Source organism: Neoarius graeffei, chromosome 14 (genome assembly GCF_027579695.1).
Source record: "Neoarius graeffei isolate fNeoGra1 chromosome 14, fNeoGra1.pri, whole genome shotgun sequence".
Taxonomy (NCBI): domain Eukaryota; kingdom Metazoa; phylum Chordata; class Actinopteri; order Siluriformes; family Ariidae; genus Neoarius; species Neoarius graeffei.
Window position 1 is genome coordinate 45660907 of NC_083582.1, and position 20991 is coordinate 45681897.

General features: G+C 41.3%; 1 protein-coding gene across 1 annotated transcript in view; it reads right to left on the reverse strand.

Moving 5' to 3' along the window:
- The window catches only part of arhgap23b (Rho GTPase activating protein 23b), a 57135-nt gene extending 41007 nt beyond the window's left edge, over positions 1 to 16128 (reverse strand). Inside the window, exon 1 of the mRNA XM_060939788.1 lies at positions 15759 to 16128. Within this exon, the coding sequence (XP_060795771.1) occupies positions 15759 to 15767 (9 nt within the window). The 5' untranslated portion in view covers positions 15768 to 16128. The remainder of the gene's footprint in view (positions 1 to 15758) is intronic.
- Between the last annotated feature and the right edge of the window lie 4863 nt (positions 16129 to 20991).

Consider the following 20991-nt stretch of genomic DNA (forward strand, 5'->3'; position numbering starts at 1 on the left):
GAAGGCATGTATTAGTTTTTCCAGATCATTTTTTGACATAAGTCCTCTTAGTTTGGAAATGTTTTTTAGGTGATAAAATGCCGTTTTAGTGATTGCTTTCATGTGACTGTCAAAGTTTAGCTCGCTGTCAATGAAAACACCAAGATTTTTAACCATTTCTTTAGTTTTAATCCCTTTTGTGTCAAGAATAGTGGTAATCCTGAGTCTTTCATCTTTTTTTCCAAATAGAATTACTTCTGTTTTATCTGTGTTCAACTGAAGAAAATTTTGTGACATCCAGCTATTGATTTGATCGATGCACTGGTAGAGACATTCAAGGGGGGCATAGTCATTAGGTGATAGAGCAAAATAAATTTGGGTATCATCTGCATAGCAGTGATACAAAATTGAATTTTTATTGATAATTTGCCCAAGTGGGAGCATATAAAGGTTGAAAAGTAATGGTCCAAGAATCGACCCCTGGGGGACACCACAGGTCAAGGGCATTGACGTTGAGGAACAATTTCCCAGGGTAACAAAGAAGCTTCTATCTTTTAAGTATGATTTTAACCAATTGATAACTTTACCAGTCAATCCAACCCAGTGTTCAAGTCGATATAGCAGTGTGACAGTTCCGTTGAGTGGGTGGAGCACAGAGGACGGCAGGACAGAGATCAGGTTTGCGTACAGGCTTTATTGCCACACTTTTCAGTCTAACAATAACTTTTCCCAATAGAGAGAGACACACACACACACACACACACACACACACACACACACACACACACACACACACACACACAGCGTCTCGTCCGGGGATGAGCTTCCCTCTGCTCTCCCTCTCCCTCCTTAAATAGCGTGCGGTTTACTGGGGAGAACACACACAAAACACAGGTTAATCACACTCAGGTGAAGCGATTCTGCCACTTACCTTCCCCAACTTCGCCCTCCTGTCACAGACCGGCGCTTGACCACGCCCCCGCTGCCACAAGCAGTATGTTGTGATCAACAGTATCAAAAGCTGCACTGAGGTCCAGTAATACCAGGACCAATGTTTTGCCTGCATCAGTATTAAGACGTATGTCATTTATAACTTTAATCAGCGCTGTTTCAGTGCTATGATTGGCACGAAATCCTGACTGAAAATTATCAAAACGGCTGTTTGATATCAAGAAGGCAGTTAATTGATTGAAGACAATTTTTTCCAGGATTTTCCCGATGAATGGTAGATTTGATATTGGCCTGTAGTTATTTAACACTGAAGGGTCCAGATTATTTTTTTTAAGAAGGGGCTTTACAACAGCTTTACAACAGACACAGGAACAACGCCAGTCTCCAAGGATGTATTTATAATTTGAAGCACATCTGTAATTATAAGATGAAGAACAGACTTAAAAAAGTTGGTGGGCAGAATGTCCAGTTCAGATGTTGAAGAACTGAGATTTTGTACAGTTTTTTCAAGAGTCTCATAATCAATTAAACAAAATTCTGACATTGTGTTAAAGTTATCTATCTGTGTCATTGGTGATTGCAGTTTTTCAATTTTTTGCAACTGAGATATATTATGAGAAATATTCTGCCTTATTTTATCAATTTTACCTTTAAACGGATCACACCGCACTCACGATAAAAAGGTGCCAAACAAAACCAAAAGACTGTTGAAACAAGAAAAAATGTCTGCACACTTAGATCCTTTAGTTCATTTAATTGCCAAGCTTTCGGTCAGAGACCTTCCTCAGGGCACAAACAGAAGGTCTCTGACTGAAAGCTTGGCAATTAAATGAACTAAAGGATCTTTTCCACTACCCTTTTTCAGCTCACTTCAGCTCGCTTCAGCTCACTTCAGCCCGACACGGCTCGCGTTTCGACTACCAAAAACCAGCACGACTCAGCTCGTTTCAGCCCTGCTTAGCCCCTAAAACTCGCACCGTTTTGGAGTGGGGCTGAAGCGAGCCAAAGCGAGCCGACTGAGGCTGGAGGCGTGAGCAGACACTCCCCTGTGCACTGATTGGTGAGGAGGCGTGTCCTCACATGCCCACACACGCCCCGCGAGCGCGCTGGGATCTGTAAACACCGCAAAAGAATAATTACGAATTACGAGAATTTCTGAAGCCTTATGCGCCTCGCCTCATCTATACGCTCTTGCCAGTATCTGTTGGCGTTGTCGGTGACAACAAGCCACAGCACCAAGACCAGCAACACTAACGACTCCATGTCCTCCATGTTTATTGTTTACTATCCGGGTCGTGAGACTACCGCTGAAAAGCTCACTGAATCAGTCAGAGCATCGTGGACGAGTTCGCGGAGCGCAAGGCTCGCCGTATGCCCTTCAAATAATGCGCGCAGTAGGCTATTGATGTTTTATTATGAGCCATGTACAGTATGTCGCCTAATGTTTTTTTGTTTCTGAGTTACATGTTCGTTTGAAGGACTTAATGTACAAAATAACATAGTTGCACCCCGTAGTGTTGAAATTGGTAAACACAGTGCATTCAGTGAGGTTTGCACCGCCCTCCTTTTATTTCTGACTCTTCCTGTCACCACTCTGAGCGCTCATTCGTATGCCCTTCAAATAATGTGCGCAGTATAGGCTATTGATGTTTTATTATGAGCCATGTACAGTATCCTAATGTTTTTTGTTTCTGAGTTACATGTTCGTTTGAAGGACTTGATGTACTAAATAACATAGTTGCACCCGGTAGTGTTGAAATTGGTAAACACCGCAGTTGCGGACATTTTGTAGCCTAAAATGATGTTATGATAAGCTTTAATAAAGGGCCCGGTCATTTGCCCCGCCCCCGGCCCGGCTCTGACTTGTTCCGCCACTGTCACTGATGTCACTGTTTGCGCTGCTTAACGACATCACATGACGTCCACCCACTTTCGCTAACTCCACCCAATGTGTCCACCCACTTCCAGCCAGCACGGTTCAGCGCGGTTGTAGTCGAAATGCACCTCCAACAGCCCCGCTCAGCCCGACTCAGCTCGACTCGGCACGGCACGGCTCAGCCGCGTTTGTAGTGGAAAAGCGGCATAAGTGTGCAGACATCAATTTTACCTTTGAAAAAAGATGCAAACTCATTGCATTTATTAACTGATAGAAGTTCAGGTGCTAACTGTGGTGGGGCATTAGTTAGCTTCTCTACTGTCTAGTACCCTCTATGGTATGTACAACCCCGATTCCAAAAAAGTTGGGACAAAGTACAAATTGTAAATAAAAATGGAATGCAATAATTTACAAATCTCAAAAACTGATATTGTATTCGCAATAGAACATAGACAACATATCAAATGTCGAAAGTGAGACATTTTGAAATTTCATGCCAAATATTGGCTCATTTGAAATTTCATGACAGCAACACATCTCAAAAAAGTTGGGACAGGGGCAATAAGAGGCTGGAAAAGTTAAAGGTACAAAAAAGGAACAGCGGGAGGACCAAATTGGAACTCATTAGGTCAAGTGGCAATAGGTCATTAACATGACTGGGTATAAAAAGAGCATCTTGAAGTGGCAGCGGCTCTCAGAAGTAAAGATGGGAAGAGGATCACCAATCCCCCTAATTCTGCACCGACAAATAGTGGAGCAATATCAGAAAGGAGTTCGACAGTGTAAAATTGCAAAGAGTTTGAACATATCATCATCTACAGTGCATAATATCATCAAAAGATTCAGAGAATCTGGAAGAATCTCTGTGCGTAAGGGCCAAGGCCGGAAAACCATACTGGGTGCCCGTGATCTTCGGGCCCTTAGATGGCACTGCATCACATACAGGCATGCTTCTGTATTGGAAATCACAAAATGGGCTCAGGAATATTTCCAGAGAACATTATCTGTGAACACAATTCACCGTGCCATCCACCGTTGCCAGCTAAAACTCTATAGTTCAAAGAAGAAGCCGTATCTAAACATGATCCAGAAGCGCAGACATCTTCTCTGGGCCAAGGCTCATTTAAAATGGACTGTGGCAAAGTGGAAAACTATTCTCTGGTCAGACGAATCAAAATTTGAAGTTCTTTATGGAAATCAGGGACGCCGTGTCATTCGGACTAAAGAGGAGAAGGACGACCCAAGTTGTTATCAGCGCTCAGTTCAGAAGCCTGCACCTCTGATGGTATGGGGTTACATTAGTGCGTGTGGCATGGGCAGCTTACACATCTGGAAAGACACCATCAATGCTGAATGGCATATCCAGATTCTAGAGCAACATATGCTCCCATCCAGACGACGTTTCTTTCAGGGAAGACCTTGCATTTTCCAACATGACAACGCCAAACCACATACTGCATCAATTACAGCATCATGGCTGCGTAGAAGAAGGGTCTGGGTGCTGAACTGGCCAGCCTGCAGTCCAGATCTTTCACCCATAGAAAACACTTGGCGCATCATAAAACAGAAGATACGACAAAAAAGACCTAAGACAGTTGAGCAACTAGAATCCTACATTAGACAAGAATGGGTTAACATTCCTATCCCTAAACTTGACAACTTGTCTCCTCAGTCCCCAGACATTTACAGACTGTTGTAAAGAGAAAAAGGGATATCTCACAGTGGTAAACATGGCCTTGCCCCAACTTTTTTGAGATGTGTTGTTGTCATGAAATTTAAAATCACCTAATTTTTCTCTTTAAATGATACATTTTCTCAGTTTAAACATTTGATATGTCATCTATGTTCTATTCTGAATAAAATATGGAATTTTGAAACTTCCACATCATTGCATTCCGTTTTTATTTACAATTTGTGCTTTGTCCCAACTTTTTTGGAATCAGGGTTGTATTTGTACCATTTATATGCCACTTAGGAACATATATGAACCTTTTTGGCCCTAAAAAGGTACACATAGTTACCTTGAGGTCCAATAATGAGCCCTACAGAGTACATTAGTGCAGATTGTACCTTGGGGACAGAAATGGATTCCTACTGTAGCCCTGTTTCTGACAGTATATCCACATTTCCAGATGACAGATATCCGTATCTTCCATCCATCCATCCATCCATCCATCCATTATCTGTAGCTGCTTAACCTGTTCTACAGGGTCGCAGGCAAGTTGGAGCCTATCCCAGCTGACTATGGGTGAGAGGCAGGGTAAACCCTGGACAAGTCGCCAGGTTATCGCAGGGCTGACACAGAGACAAACAAGCATTCACACTCACATTCACACCTACGGTCAATTTAGAGCCACCAATTAACCTAACCGGCATGTCTTTGGACTGTGGGGGAAACCGGAGCAACCGGAGGAAACCCACGCGGACACGGGGAGAACATGCAAACTCCACACAGAAAGGCCCTCGCTCGAACCCAGAACCTTCTTGCTGTGAGGCGACAGTGCTAACCACTACACCACCGTGCCACCCATATCCGTATCTTAAAGGCACAAAAGATAAGTGTAATACTCCAGCAACAAGGAAAGGTTCAGTTTGGTACCCTTTTTTGTATGTAAATGGAGGAATTCTTAAAATACCACAGCAAACATAGAACAAATAAGAAATTTAAATACAGCTACAGTATGTGCACCTTAAATGCTCATTTTAAGCTAAGAAACAAGAAGCACAAAGAAAGTTAGTAATCTGCTTTAGGAGTTGAGCTGGGACTGAAAAGGGCCCAATAAAACCTAAAGATGCAAATCTATGTGCATTGATTCTAAATATCCATTTCAGTGGCTTTTCAATCAGGCACAATTTACCAGTTGCTGTAGGAGCTCAGCAAAACAGCAGGTGGGGTGCTTGTGCACAAATGAATAATAGAGTGCCCATGACCTGCTGATTAACCCCCAACACTTACACTCACACACACACACACACACATACTTTTTATACAGAATGCTGGCACTTTTATACAACCCTGATTCCAAAAAAGTTGGGACAAAGTACAAATTGTAAATAAAAACGGAATGCAATGATGTGGAAGTTTCAAAATTCCATATTTTATTCAGAATAGAACATAGATCTCATCTCATTATCTCTAGCCGCTTTATCCTTCTACAGGGTCGCAGGCAAGCTGGAGCCTATCCCAGCTGACTATGGGCGAAAGGCGGGGTACACCCTGGACAAGTTGCCAGGTCATCACAGGGCTGACACATAGACACAGACAACCATTCACACCTACGGTCAATTTAGAGTCACCAGTTAACCTAACCTGCATGTCTTTGGACTGTGGGGGAAACCGGAGCACCCGGAGGAAACCCACGCGGACACAGGGAGAACATGCAAACTCCACACAGAAAGGCCCTCGCCGGCCACGGGGCTCGAACCCAGGACCTTCTTGCTGTGAGGCGACAGCGCTAACCACTACACCACCGTGCCACCCTTAGAACATAGATGACAAATCAAATGTTTAAACTGAGAAACTGTATCATTTAAAGAGAAAAATTAGGTGATTTTAAATTTCATGACAACATCTCAAAAAAGTTGGGACAAGGCCATGTTTACCACTGTGAGACATCCCCTTTTCTCTTTACAACAGTCTGTAAACGTCTGGGGACTGAGGAGACACGTTGCTCAAGTTTAGGAATAGGAATGTTAACCCATTCTTGTCTAATGTAGGATTCTAGTTGCTCAACTGTCTTAGGTCTTTTTTGTCGTATCTTCCGTTTTATGATGCGCCAAATGTTTTCTATGGGTGAAAGATCTGGACTGCAGGCTGGCCAGTTCAGTACCCAGACCCTTCTTCAATTGCAAGTTGCAATTTGGTCCTCCAGCTGTTCCTTTTTTGTACCTTTAACTTTTCCAGCCTCTTATTGCCCCTGTCCCAACTTTTTGGAGATGTGTTGCTGTCATGAAATTTCAAATGAGCCAATATTTGGCATGAAATTTCAGAACGTCTCACTTTCTACATTTGATATGTTGTCTATGTTCTATTGTAAATACAATATCAGCTTTTGAGATTTGTAAATTATTGCATTCCATTTTTATTTACAATTTGTACTTTGTCCCAACTTTTTTGGAATCGGGGTTGTACACAAGTACTGCCTAGTACACAACCACACAAATGCACAAATGTCCCAAAGACGCATTCCATAAAATTTCTATAGACCACAAAGAACCAGGAGGGGGAAAAAAACAAACAAACAAAAAACCCTAAAATGCCTTCTCTATTTCGTTCACTCTTTTACTTTGGAAAATGAGTTTGTTTGTTTTTCCTTTTGTAAATGCTTTGCTTAACCCTTATGGCAATTAAATATTAAAGATTACAAAATGGGGCGGCACGGTGGTGTAGTGGTTAGCGCTGTCGCCTCACAGTAAGAAGGTCCGGGTTCGAGCCCCGGGGCCGGCGAGGGCCTTTCTGTGTGGAGTTTGCATGTTCTCCCCGTGTCCGCGTGGGTTTCCTCCGGGTGCTCCAGTTTCCCCCACAGTCCAAAGACATGCAGGTTAGGTTAACTGGTGACTCTAAATTGACCGTAGGTGTGAATGTGAGTGTGAATGGTTGTCTGTGTCTATATGTCAGCCCTGTGATGACCTGGCGACTTGTCCAGGGTGTACCCCGCCTTTCACCCGTGGTCAGCTGGGATAGGCTCCAGCTTGCCTGCGACCCTGTAGAAGGATAAAGCGGCTAGAGATGATGAGATGAGATTACAAAATGTAAAATAACGAATCCTTTATTACGATCTATACCAACACACACACACACACACACACAAAGATTTTATGTATGTGCTGGTTCTGAGGAAAATTGCACATTTGTAAAAATATAAAAATAAGTCAAGGTTAAGTGGATAAATAGACAGGAAAAGAGGAAGTGATGGAGATTCCTTGTCCTATCTGTGTGACTGTGTGTCAGCCATTTCCGTTCTTTTGGCCACAGCAGCGTCATTGTGGCCTAAGGTTGGAAGATACTGCTCAGTGAAGCGAGACACCATTTTGAAGTTGACATTAGGTGACATCGTCCCAAGGGCAAATGGCACACACATAGTAATCTATATTACATAATAAATGCTGCATGCAATGACATCAGGGGAAAAAGGGGGATTTAAAAGCATTAATGCTGACTAGAGTTTGTACAGTCAAATGCGTGCCCTGCTGATGTTTTCACTAACTCACTTACACATACACTCATGACTCAAAGAAATGTCGTGAATACAAAAAGCTCTTAATGGCAAAAGGACGTGTTATAAAATGTCCTTAGTCTCTGTATTAGACACTGTGGTATAAAAAGATTTTTTTTTTTGGAACAGCAGTTTTAACCAGGTCAGTGATGAATACAGACTAAGGAGGGAAAATGTCACTAATTTATTTGAATCAATGTATTGATTAATAATTCATAACTAAAATGTAATTATAAATATAAATTATAAGAATAGGATGAAAAGTACTTCAGATGCTGACCCCCTGGGACCTGTGGTTCGACAAGAAAACTCAAAGGCTCAAAGATGATATTTGTTTATGTTAAAGTAGTTAAAGTATTTAATATATTTGTATTGTAGACCTAAATTTGACTAAAAGTTTAATGTTGGAGCTTAAGTTCAAAGCTGGAGATATTTTGAACTTTTTATGTTTCCGTCTTACCCATGTCCTCATGTCATATACTATAGCCAGAACACCAGTCAAAGGAACAGTACAAACTGTATTAAGCTCTACAATTGCATGGGCAGGCCCTCTTAAAATCTGTAAGAATTATCTTAACACCCCTTCATCCCACAAAGGTGGGTTCAGTCTAGACAGAGTGAGAAAGTGATGAGTGGGGGATTGAGGGATGGTGAAACAGAGCAGTGAAAGAATGGAAGAACGGTGTGGACGAAGTGAGGGAGGTCTTCTGGAATGCCACATGCCACACAGCCTAATCCAGTCCCTGACAAGGGTCTCATTCCAGGACCACCATGTAACCTATTTATCATTAGTGTAGGATGATGTTACAGCTTAAGGGCTGAGTTCTGACCTGAGACAAGTCATCGAATTACTTCTGTTATTTTCAACATAAAAAAGAAAAGGTGTACCCTTTATTACTCAAACCACATTCACTGGATATGAGCAATTGTGCACTCTGATTGACTACTCTACTAGGCTATCAGCTCATATGCTGTGAGTAGAGAAACACAAAATGGTAGTGTGTTGCTGAACCGAGGATGAAATAAAAACTCTACTTAAAAACAACCCCCACCCAAAAAAAAAAATCCCACAAAAAAGCAACAAAATATGGAATAAAAGTATTTGATGGTAAAATGTATCTTTTTTATTTTTCAAGAATTATTATTATTATAGCATTTTTCAGAAATTGCTACTGTCATTTCACAGTTTGCTTAAATTCTAAGCGGAAATTATTTTGTCGGATGTTTTGTATAAAATTTTTATTTATCGAATTTGCAGAAAATAAAAATAGAAATGCTCTGTTTCTCAAAATCCAGTGAATGTGGATAGAATAAAACAGTTAATCCACTCAGTCTCATCATATATAGCCAACTTGGTGCTATGCACCTTGTCAGGCATCAGCTCATGTACAACTCGATTTCATGGAATAACTGTTAAATATACATCACAGGGCCTTATTGCATAATCAGATATACTAGTTTCCCTAAAACCTCTTTAACTTGTGAAACAGCACAAGAATCTTACATTTATTTACTGAGAGTCATTTCTGAATTTAAAGGTGCATTATGTAAGATTAGTCTTTTTTTAAAGATTAGGTCACTAACATGGGCTGGGTTGGGTTGACATTTGCTCTGTCCCCAGGCGCTACAGCAGGTCCATAGAGTATTATCTATAAAATTATTGACAAGAGGTGCATCCAAACACAAACAAGCATTCCTTATGTGGGCTCAGGGAGTTTTTCCTTGCCACCATAGCTTCTGGCTTGCTCATTAGGGACAAATTTATCGATTGTTTTATGTACAATTTATATCTGGAATTTATATATTTCTGTAAAACTGTCCATTGTTAAAAGTGCTGTAGACATTAAATTTAATCAAACTGAATTATGAATCAGAAGCCAGTTTTCCAAACAGGTGTCCTTCGCGACTTAATACACTTTTGCTAAGTTCATGGCTTAATGGATTTTTTTTGTAATATCATGTTCAATATATACTCACTGGCCACTTTATTAGGAACACCCACACACCTGCTGTTTTATGCAGTTATCTAATCATCACTTGACAGCAGCACAACGCATAAAATCATGCAGATAGAAATCAAGTGCTTCAGTTAATGTTTACTTCAAACATCAGAATGGGAAAAATTGTGATCGCTTTCACTGTGGCATGGGTGTTGGTGCCAGATAGACTGGTTTGAGTACTTCAGAAACTGCTGATCTTCTGGGGTTTTCACACACAACAGTCTCTAGAGTTTACACAGAATGGTGCAAAGAACAAAAAACAGTGAGTGAGCGACAGTTCTGTGGGTGGAAACACCTTGTTGATAAGAGAGGTCAGAGGAAAATGGTCAGATTGGTTTGAGCTGCCAGGAAGGATATAGCAACTCATAGCAACTCTTTACAACCGTGGTGAGCAGAAAAGCATTTCAGCATGCAACAGCAGAAGAGCACATTGGGTTCCACTCCTGGCAGCCAAGAACAGGAATCTTAGAATCAAGAACAAGTTCCTATTAAAGTGGCCAGTGAGTGTATCTTCCAGATCACAATTAAAAAAAAATTCTTGAACCTTTAACTGGATTTAGTCATTTGATTGTTGCAAATAAAAGAACAAGACCTGCGTATTAGCACTGAAATCTGAATGGAGTTTATAGGTGATTAAAGTAATGTAAGAGTAAATTCATAGACAAAAGACGTTATTGTTATTGTTGTTGTGCAGGGGAAAGGGAACATCTGCCCTGTTCAGGACAGTGAGGGGGCGTCCATCTGTCTATTTACAGAGCGCTGGGGAAATGTTCCTAAATATATCATCACTAATCCTGTCAGCATGCCAGTCATGTATGGGCGCCATCACAGTCTGACCACTAGAGGTCGCCAGAAAGCACACACATTTCATAAGCACAACTCCACTCACGTTAATAAGTCAGTGAAGTGTTCCTGTGCTACTCTTTACTATGATCACAAGATAAAAGAATATAACACAGGTTCGATACACATTTTCTGCTCCAACATTACAAAACAACTATTTAAGCAAATGTTGGTTTGTAAGTGTGTGTATGATGCATAATCAAGTGTGTTTTAGCCAATGCCAAGCCCAGCCAACATGTGAGTTAGCTCTCATTTCCCTCACAGAGAGAGAAGAGGGAATTGTGCTGGAATTAGACGACCACAGAATCTCTCAGATTGCTCATACTGCACTTATGTTACATGCCACTGAGAACCGTATATTCAACACAGTGAGTTGACTGATTGATTCTGAATTATAGTCACAGATTTTGTCAGAGGTTAACTGAAACTAGCTTTTAAATAAATAAATAAATAAATAAATAAATAAATAAATAGAAATCCCTAAAAACACACACAAATAATTAACTAAAAAGCTCTTCCTTCCATTGTTCTTTCCAAAGCTTCACACTAAAACACCGGTGTCCTACGGTAAAACACCTGAATGCTAATGAAGGAGGAAAGGGTTTCTGAACTGTCCAGCAACATAGAAATGCATCAGTACATCTGTATTTTACTTTCACTTTAAAGAACCTGTGGTGTCATATTTTTTTCTAATAACTTTGCCAAATAATTAACAGTTATTCCACGAAATTGAATCATACATGAGCTGATAGCTGACGAGGCACATAGTGTCGAGTTGGCTATAAGCCATGTACGACGAGATTGAGTGGCATAACTGTTTTATTCTATCCACATTCACTGGATTTTGAGAAACAGAACATTTTTATTTTCTGCTAATTCGATAAATAAAAACTTTATACAAAACATTCGACAAAATAATTTCCGCTTAGAATGTAAACAAACTGGCGAAATGACAGTAGCAACTTGTAAAAAATACTATAATAATAATTCTTGAAAAATAAAAAAATGATATGTTCTTACCATCAAATACTTTTATTCCATATTTTGTTGCTTTTTTGTATTTTGGGGAGTTTTGTTTTCGAGTAGAGTTTTTATTTCGTCCTCGGTTGGTTCAGCAACAAGCTCTGCCATTTTGTTTTTCTCTACTCATGGTATATGAGCTGATAGCCTAGTAGTAGAGTAGCCAATCAGAGTACATGATTGCTCATATCCAGTGAATGTGGATAGAATAATAAATAATATCTCTTAAATAAAATTCACGGGCTGCACCTTTATTGGATAATCCATATTAACAAGTTATGGTTTGTTGTCTGATCAGAAGATCTCTGGGCTCTGATACTCCCTTCCTCTTGTCTACATCTACTTGGAGATCGCATCCAGTAAATTCTCAGCCTGCCATGATACACTAGATGAACGTATTCAATTTTGAGGAAAAATGTGCACCATATAGATTCTACTTGTGCTAATCTCCTCCTACACCAGAGAATAACAACAAGGCAAAGGAATGTACTATCTATTATCTGTTCAATGGCATAATACATGAGTTATAACTTTTAAAATGAATAGTAATAATTCAAAGTTGAAGTGTATGGGCGTGATCATGTGAGTTGTGTAAACATATCAGTGTAAGAGCGCACAGAGATTCCTGTTCTGTTCACCCCCACAGACCTGCAATGGTTATACAACAGCTTTAATCCTGCATCTTCCTGTTATTCCCTTTTTCTACCATCTATCCCATTTATTCTACATTACATCTACACACATACACATAGAAGTCCATATTAACCCGAATGCCCAAACCTCAGCCCTGCTTCTCTCTCCACTGTATCTGGAAAAGGGTAAAAATCAAACAAACCAAAACACAATACACTGTGCCATGTTTATATCCTGGAAACAGTTTACTTTGTTTTCTCAGGGGTTCTGATTATTTTGAAGGCTAAGAGACAGACGCCCACCTAACTCATTTTCTTGTTTTGTAATTCCAAAGACTCAGTCACTTAAAGTCCACCTTGTTTTCTCATTTCCTTCAATCCATAACAAGTCTTTCTCCTCATAATCCTTACTGAATAGTTACATGATTTCACCTCCTATGAAAGACTAGATATCCCAATACTGTGCATTTTTTTCCAAGCCCACATTTAGCAGGCATAAACATTGAGCACAATAAAAGCTTCGATAGTTCCACAAGCTTACACATGGTTCTACCAGAGCAACAGGTTGTTTGTTTTGATGCAGAAAAACAGTCACTCCATTCGTAGACCTAGCAACACTACACACACTCCGAAGACTAGACACACCACAGAGACCCTGGTTTAGACCCATGAGTTAAATTCCATTAAGTCATCAGTCTAGGGTGAGTGCATTGTAGAGATGTTTGTTTGTTTGACAGACCAACTACTTTCAGGGTAAGAATAAAACACAACCCAACAAAACATTCCTGAGAATATAAATACACAGATGCACCTCACCCACTCAGAACCCATAGATGCCGAGGCCAAGAGGAAAGTACCAGGAGTGGCCCATGAGAGGATCGCTTCCTTAAAAAAATTGCTTTAGTAATTAACTCAGCAGTGAACACTGAATTAAATGACATGTCAACCCATTTCAATAGTCACAATAAACAGTCTGACTCTTTTGTGCTGCAAAGACAAGAACAGCTCTATTTGTCATTTCTATTGCAGTGTTTAGACGCATGTGTGTGTGTGTGTGTGTGTGTGTGTGTGTGTGTGTGTGTGTGTGTGTGAAGGAGACACAGAAAGTTAAGAAATATATACAGACAGCTGTGCACCAAAATGAGACCCAGTATTTCCCAGCTCTCACTTGCTATTTGTTGATCCGTCAATCACACATTAGACAGATATGCAGTGTGTAGTCTCAAGCAGCGTTGAAGCGCTATTATCCTTTTATTAGGGTTAAGCAACCGAAACTAAATGGAACTGGAACAGAGCAAATGTTTTTGAAACAACCTCATTTTGGTTTCAGAGCAGCATATACACAGAGATCATTACAGCGAGTAAACAAACAGAGGACACACTACTTTGGAAAGCACTTTGCATGGGGAAAGAAAGCTTCTATTTCTAAACCTATTCATAAAACGCCAAACACAGGCATCTGAAACAGTGCTACTGAGATGCATATGAGGCAAGCCTGCATTGTTTTGAAACTTGGATACAAAGTCTTGTGTGTGCGGTTTGAGTGACAAAAGTGTGGTTTTGGAAAGCGGCACAGAAGCTCCTTTAACTTGGTGTAATGATGTGTTCTGCCTCTGGGAAAGAGAGCAGGGAAAGAGGGCAGAGAGAAAGAGGGTGCGCCTACCAGCTCAGAGACACTGAGAACCCAGAACAGAGACAGGAGGTCCGGGTGTGTCGAGCTACACGCACGCATCTACACACACATACGAAGAGGGGGCCATTGCCCCAGTCATGTCCAAAATCATTTCTAGTGAGAAGAGTGACAGAAAGAAACATCCAGTTTATGGTAAGAGGTAAATCGAGAGAGAGAGAGAGAGAGAGAGAGAGAGAGAGATAATGGGCACAACAGTAGATCTGAAAGACAGGATGAGTTAGATTAGACCCTTAGGGCAGAGAGGACCAAACTACACATAACGACTCAGCCTTCAGCTCTCATACACAAGCATACATAAACACACTTACACACTCACTGTTCACATAATTACCCTGTTTCTGCACTTAAGTGCGTTGTGACTGATTTATTTTCAACCAGACATCTTTCCACTCTATCTTGCTGTCAATTTCCTCTGCACGCTCGATCTTTCAGCTCATCTTACTTTGACTGACATCTTTTTGCTCTCTCAGTTCCTAAATTCTGTCACACAGTGTATAAAGTCACTGATATCTCACGCTTGGACCGAAAATTTGGACAAGTTTCACAGGCAAATCAAAAACCAATTAACATACAGCTCCATTATCATCATGTAGAAGAATTTCAGATTTGAAAACATGAAGCAGAAACATGAAGCCTACATTTCTTGCAGTAGGTTCCTCACCACACTGCCCTAAATCCCTTAACACTCTGACACCTAAAAACATTTACCTCAATCGATAGTTTTCCAAACTACATCTTATACCACTTATATAACCTAAACCAAAATACAACCGATGACAATCTATTCAGGAATTCAGCAGTTCCCAGTGACCATAAACACTGTTCACACCACATGCTAACAACAGGAACACAAAAAGAGGTGGGACCATGCTCAGTGAGCCAAGTTTCCCCATAGCATCCTTGACCGCAGCACTAATGAATTTACAACAATCAGGTTTTTTTTCCTCCGCATTCACAGCCACTGAGGAAGTTCCTGTCCTGTAGGCGCCGGCGTGGCTTTACCTTAGAAAGTCTTGAGTTACCGTAACAACTGTTGAATCATTACAGTTATGTTACTTTATGACACATGAGACATGTTCACATTACAAGGAAATGAGATTTCTGGGAAATACATATGGCTGAAACAGACATATCCATATGTCTATAGGCACACACTCAAATGCAAACAGTTGCATTCATTGGCTTGCTTGGCACACTTTGTTCCAAAACATGTCCATAAATCCATATATGAACAATTTGCTCTTCTTTATACTCAAACAACTATTTAGCATAGCAAAGAGACCAAACAAGTCATTTGACATCGTGTAGGTCTCCATCCTTTTTCCAGGCCACTTCTATCCCTCCTTCACAGCTAAAAACATACTGTTGCTTCAGTGACAGCCAGCAGGGCTCACCGGTACGCCTCTGGAGGACATGACTGTTAAAGCTGCACCTTCAGTGGGTGGTATAGCTTCAGATGTTTACAATGTGTGTGTGAGTGTGTGTGTGTGTGCAAATGCGTATATCTGTATAAAGCAACCTCCAATCTCCTCTGCCAAAACTGCTCACCTGGGCCATGTCTTCAATGAGCCTGCTGAACCTTCCTAGATACTGGCATGGCAATGATCCTCAGCCGTTCTCTTCATATACGAGCTCCAGTTCAGGACACACACTGTCATGTTGCTGCACCTTTCCAAAAGCACCATGCTCCCCTGTCACTGTTCCTATGCCCTTCTGTCTTCCTCCAGCAGCAAAGTCAACGATGTCAGGAGTGCTGTGCAGATCTTCCCTCTTCCTCTCCCTCCTTCTCTATCACTTGTTCATTCAGATGACAGGAGAAGAGGTTCGTGGGTGATCCTCCTTTACTTCCTTGAGGTCACAGGGAAGTGTAAATGTCTGTGTTGCTCTTTTACACACTCCTCTTACTCACTTGCTTGCTCACTCTCACTAAGCTGGTTTCATCTCTATGCCTCAGCTCAAAGCTCCCTTCCCTCCCTCATTTCCCCTCCTCCCAACCCTCAGCACCCCTCCCCCTGCTTCCCTCCCTTCCTCTGATGTACACACACACACACACACACACACAGAGCATTACCATCCTGAGAGGGGAATCAGAGGGAGGATGTGTCATGTGACCCAATCACAATGAATGTATTGGATCCTTCACCAGACGTCACGCCCATTCCTCCATAGATGGAGAAAGCGGTCACCGTTGACAACCACTACCACTGATCCTGTTGGTGTTATGGAGCCATATGGCTCCTAGTTGTGCTTCCAGCCCATCCTGTAGTTACAGCCTGAGGGAGTATGGGTAATGCAGTTTTCAGAATATTTCTGGATTGGCCATTTTGGTTTGCCAAAGGAAAATAGATTATTAGTTCAAAGAACCAACATATACTGACTGCATCTACTTGCACATACAACTCCTCTCTCACTCACTTATTTATTCCCTTATTCTCCATCTCACTCATTCACACACACACACACACACACACTCTGAGGTGCTCAGGACATCCTTTGGCGTTTCCTTCGAGCTCTATGACGGGAAACTCCCAGTCCTCAACAACAGGAAGCTTGCTCCTGCTGTGGCCCCATATTTCCCTTCACCACATCTCTCTGCCTCAAGAAAGCTTTAAATTGCCAGAGCAACGCCCCTCATATGCTAAACCATGCACCTACTCATGTTCACACTAAGGCCTGTTCATTTACAAAATACTTACTTGTTTTTATAGATGCTGAACACAGAATTGGGTTAGTGCTGGGATCATCCTGGTCATGTTACTAAACGAAGAAAATGGAGCAGAAATGGGTGTAATGGCAAATCTCTGTGTTCCTGTACCCAGAGGAATAGTTTTGCAGCCACACAGACCACAAGACTTGATAAAATGGTGACATCTGCTGGCCAGTGAGGCTGCTCAGACTGGGAAGAAGGGTTTTTTATTTTTTTAAAGTTGAAAAAAATCTCAAGACTCATAATGTGGTTTAGACATTATTTAATTAAGTCAATTTTATAGACAGTTGGCTATACTGGGAAGGAAACACATCAATCCAATCTAGCAGTTGTGACAGCAATCTTTCATAATCTAACTGTAATAAGCATCGTACTAACATGATTGAGACCTTGACTGCATGGATGATGATGATGATGATGATGATCACAGCTGGGAGGAAAACAGAATTATGTAGTTTTTAATGTTTACAAATTCTTTCTTTCTCATCTCATTCTCATCTCATTATCTCTACCCACTTTATCCTGTTCTACAGGGTCACAGGCAAGCTGGAGCCTATCCCAGCTGACTACGGGCGAAAGGCGGGGTACACCCTGGACAAGTCGCCAGGTCATCACAGGGCTGACACATAGACACAGACAACCATTCATGCTCACATTCACACCTACGGTCAATTTAGAGTCACCAGTTAACCTAACCTGCATGTCTTTGGACTGTGGGGGAAACCGGAGCACCCGGAGGAAACCCACGCGGACACGGGGAGAACATGCAATCTCCGCACAGAAAGGCCCTTGTCAGCCACGGGGCTCGAACCCGGACCTTCTTGCTGTGAGGCGACAGTGCTAACCACTACACCACCATGCCGCCGCTATAAGAACTCAATAATAAATATAAAAACTTTGATAATGAAGGGTATGATTTACAACACTGTAACAAAATAAAAAATTACAGACTTCCTGGCTATGCTTCATGGACTCTCGTGGAACTCTGGCCACACTTTGAGAACCACTGTGATGAAGTATATAGTATAGTATTAGAATATAGCAATATCTGAAGTAAAATGTAACTGCTTGTCATTCCCTGCCAAAAATGGCATCCAAACATTGATAAAATGTATCATTGTCTGTCAACACATCAATCATTATACAAATATATGTTTAACCTTAAGAAATAGGCAAAAAGCTATACAGTGCCCGCCACGCTTTATACAACCCCGATTCCAAAAAAGTTGGGACAAAGTACAAATTGTAAATAAAAATGGAATGCAATAATGTGGAAGTTTCAAAATTCCATACTTTATTCAGAATAGAACATAGATGACATATCAAATGTTTAAACTGAAAAAATGTATCATTTAAAGAGAAAAATTAGGTGACTTTAAATTTCATGACAACAACACATCTCAAAAAAAGTTGGGACAAGGCCATGTTTACCACTGTGAGACATCCCCTTTTCTCTTTACAACAGTCTGTAAACGTCTGGGGACTGAGGAGACAAGTTGCTCAAGTTTAGGGATAGGAATGTTAACCCATTCTTGTCTAATGTAGGATTCTAGTTGCTCAACTGTCTTAGGTCTTTTTTGTCGTATCTTCCGTTTTATGATGCGCCAAGTGTTTTCTATGGGTGAAAGATCTGGACTGCAGGCTGGCCAGTTCAGTACCCAGACCCTTCTTCTACGCAGCCATGATGCTGTAATTGATGCAGTCTGTGGTTTGGCATGGTCATGTTGGAAAATGCAAGGTCTTCCCTGAAAGTGACGTCGTCTGGATGGGAGCATATGTTGCTCTAGAACCTGGATATACCTTTCAGCATTGATGGTGTCTTTCCAGATGTGTAAGCTGCCCATGCCACATGCACTAATGCAACCCCATACCATCAGAGATGCAGGCTTCTGAACTGAGCGCTGATAACAACTTGGGTTGTCCTTCTCCTCTTTAGTCCAAATGACACAGCATCCCTGATTTCCATAAAGAACTTCAAATTTTGATTCGTTTGACCACAGAACAGTTTTCCACTTTGCCACAGTCCATTTTAAATGAGCCTTGGCCCAGAGAAGACGTCTGCGCCACGGGCGCAGATAGAGGGGGGGACGGGGGGGATTCGTCCCACCCAGATTTAAATTCACCTCGTTCGGTCCCCCCCACTTATAGGGAGGAAAACACGTCTATGCTGTCTTTCTTTGCATAAGGCAAACCTCACGGAAAAATCAAAAGACTAATTACCATTCGGTTTATTGAGGTGCACAGCAGTATAGCTGCAACTGCGCAGACTGCACAGGTTGCGAGCTCGAGCTTGGTTGCTATGGTTACCCACAAGTTTGACAGGCATATCGGGGACAGCTCCTCCTAGTTCAGGACCCCAACACGGCATGATGAAGGGTGCCAAAAGGCAGAAAACGATTGTATCGTTTTTTCAAAAAAAAAAAAAAAACGACTGTAAGTAAACTGTGCCTTACTTTATCATATCACCTTGCAATTTTTTGATAGTCTGTTCAAAGTAATGTCGTAGTGAAAGTAAAATCGTACGGAGTAGAGATGCCTTTCTGGTAGCCTCCTTCTTTCGGTGGCAGCCTGTAGATACAGTGCTCAGAAGGCAGTTTTAATGTTTAATCTGGCGTTCCCTGCCATAATTTCAGCGAGCATATTGTTTCATAAGGAAACTTTGCGAAGAGTTGTTGACTGACTGCCGCTCACGCAACACACAGGCATAGTTAGAAAGTCAGGATGCACTGGTTTACACTTTACACACACACACACGTGGCCCAGCCTCTCGCTATGGTTAACAGTTGGAACTTAGCGGCTTTAAAACTAGTTTTGCAGTTTTGCAATTTCTGTGCGTGATGATAATGTGTAAACTTTGGATTTCCATAGGCTATGTTAAAATGTTATCATTGTCCTGGCCTGCAGGTAGTTCCTGGTGATGGCAGTGAGGGAGGTGAAATAACATGTATACACACTACCGTTCAAAAGTTTGGGGTCACCCAGACAATTTTGTGTTTTCCATGAAAAGTCACACTTTTATTTACCACCATAAGTTGTAAAATCTCATCTCATTATCTCTAGAGTCAAGACATTTTTCTGGCCATTTTGAGCATTTAATCGACCCCACAAATGTGATGCTCCAGAAACTCAATCTGCTCAAAGGAAGGTCAGTTTTATAGCTTCTCTAAAGAGCTCAACTGTTTTCAGCTGTGCTAACATGATTGTACAAGGGTTTTCTAATCATCCATTAGCCTTCTGAGGCAATGAGCAAACACATTGTACCATTAGAACACTGGAGTGAGAGTTGCTGGAAATGGGCCTCTATACACCTATGGAGATATTGCACCAAAAACCAGACATTTGCAGCTAGAATAGTCATTTAGCACATTAGCAATGTATAGAGTGGATTTCTGATTAGTTTAAAGTGATCTTCATTGAAAAGAACAGTGCTTTTCTTTCAAAAATAAGGACATTTCAAAGTGACCCAAAACCTTTGAACGGTAATGTGTGTGTGTGTGTATATATATATCTCGTCTCGTCTCGTCTTCTTCCGCTTATCCAGGACCGGGTCGCGGAGGCAGCAGTCTAAGCATGGAAGCCCAAACTTCCCTTTCCCCAGACACACACACACATATACACACACACACACACACACACTCTATATATACAGTGGGGCAAAAAAGTATTTAGTCAGCCACCAATTGTGCAAGTTCTCCCACTTAAAAAGATGAGAGAGGCCTGTAATTTATCATAGGTACACTTCAACTATGAGAGACAGAATGGGGGGAAAGAATCCAGGAAATCACAGTGTAGGATTTTTAATGAATTAATTGGTAAATTCCTCGGTAAAATAAGTATTTGGTCGCCTACAACCAAGCAAGATTTCTGGCTCTCACAGACCTGTAACTTCTTCTTTAAGAGGCTCCTCTGTCCTCCACTCGTTATCTGTATTAATGGCACCTGTTTGAACTTGTTATCAGTATAAAAGACACCTGTCCACAACCTCAAACAGTCACACTCCAAACTCCACTATGGCCAAGACCAAAGAGCTGTCAAAGGACACCAGAAACAAAATTGTAGACCTGCACCAGGCTG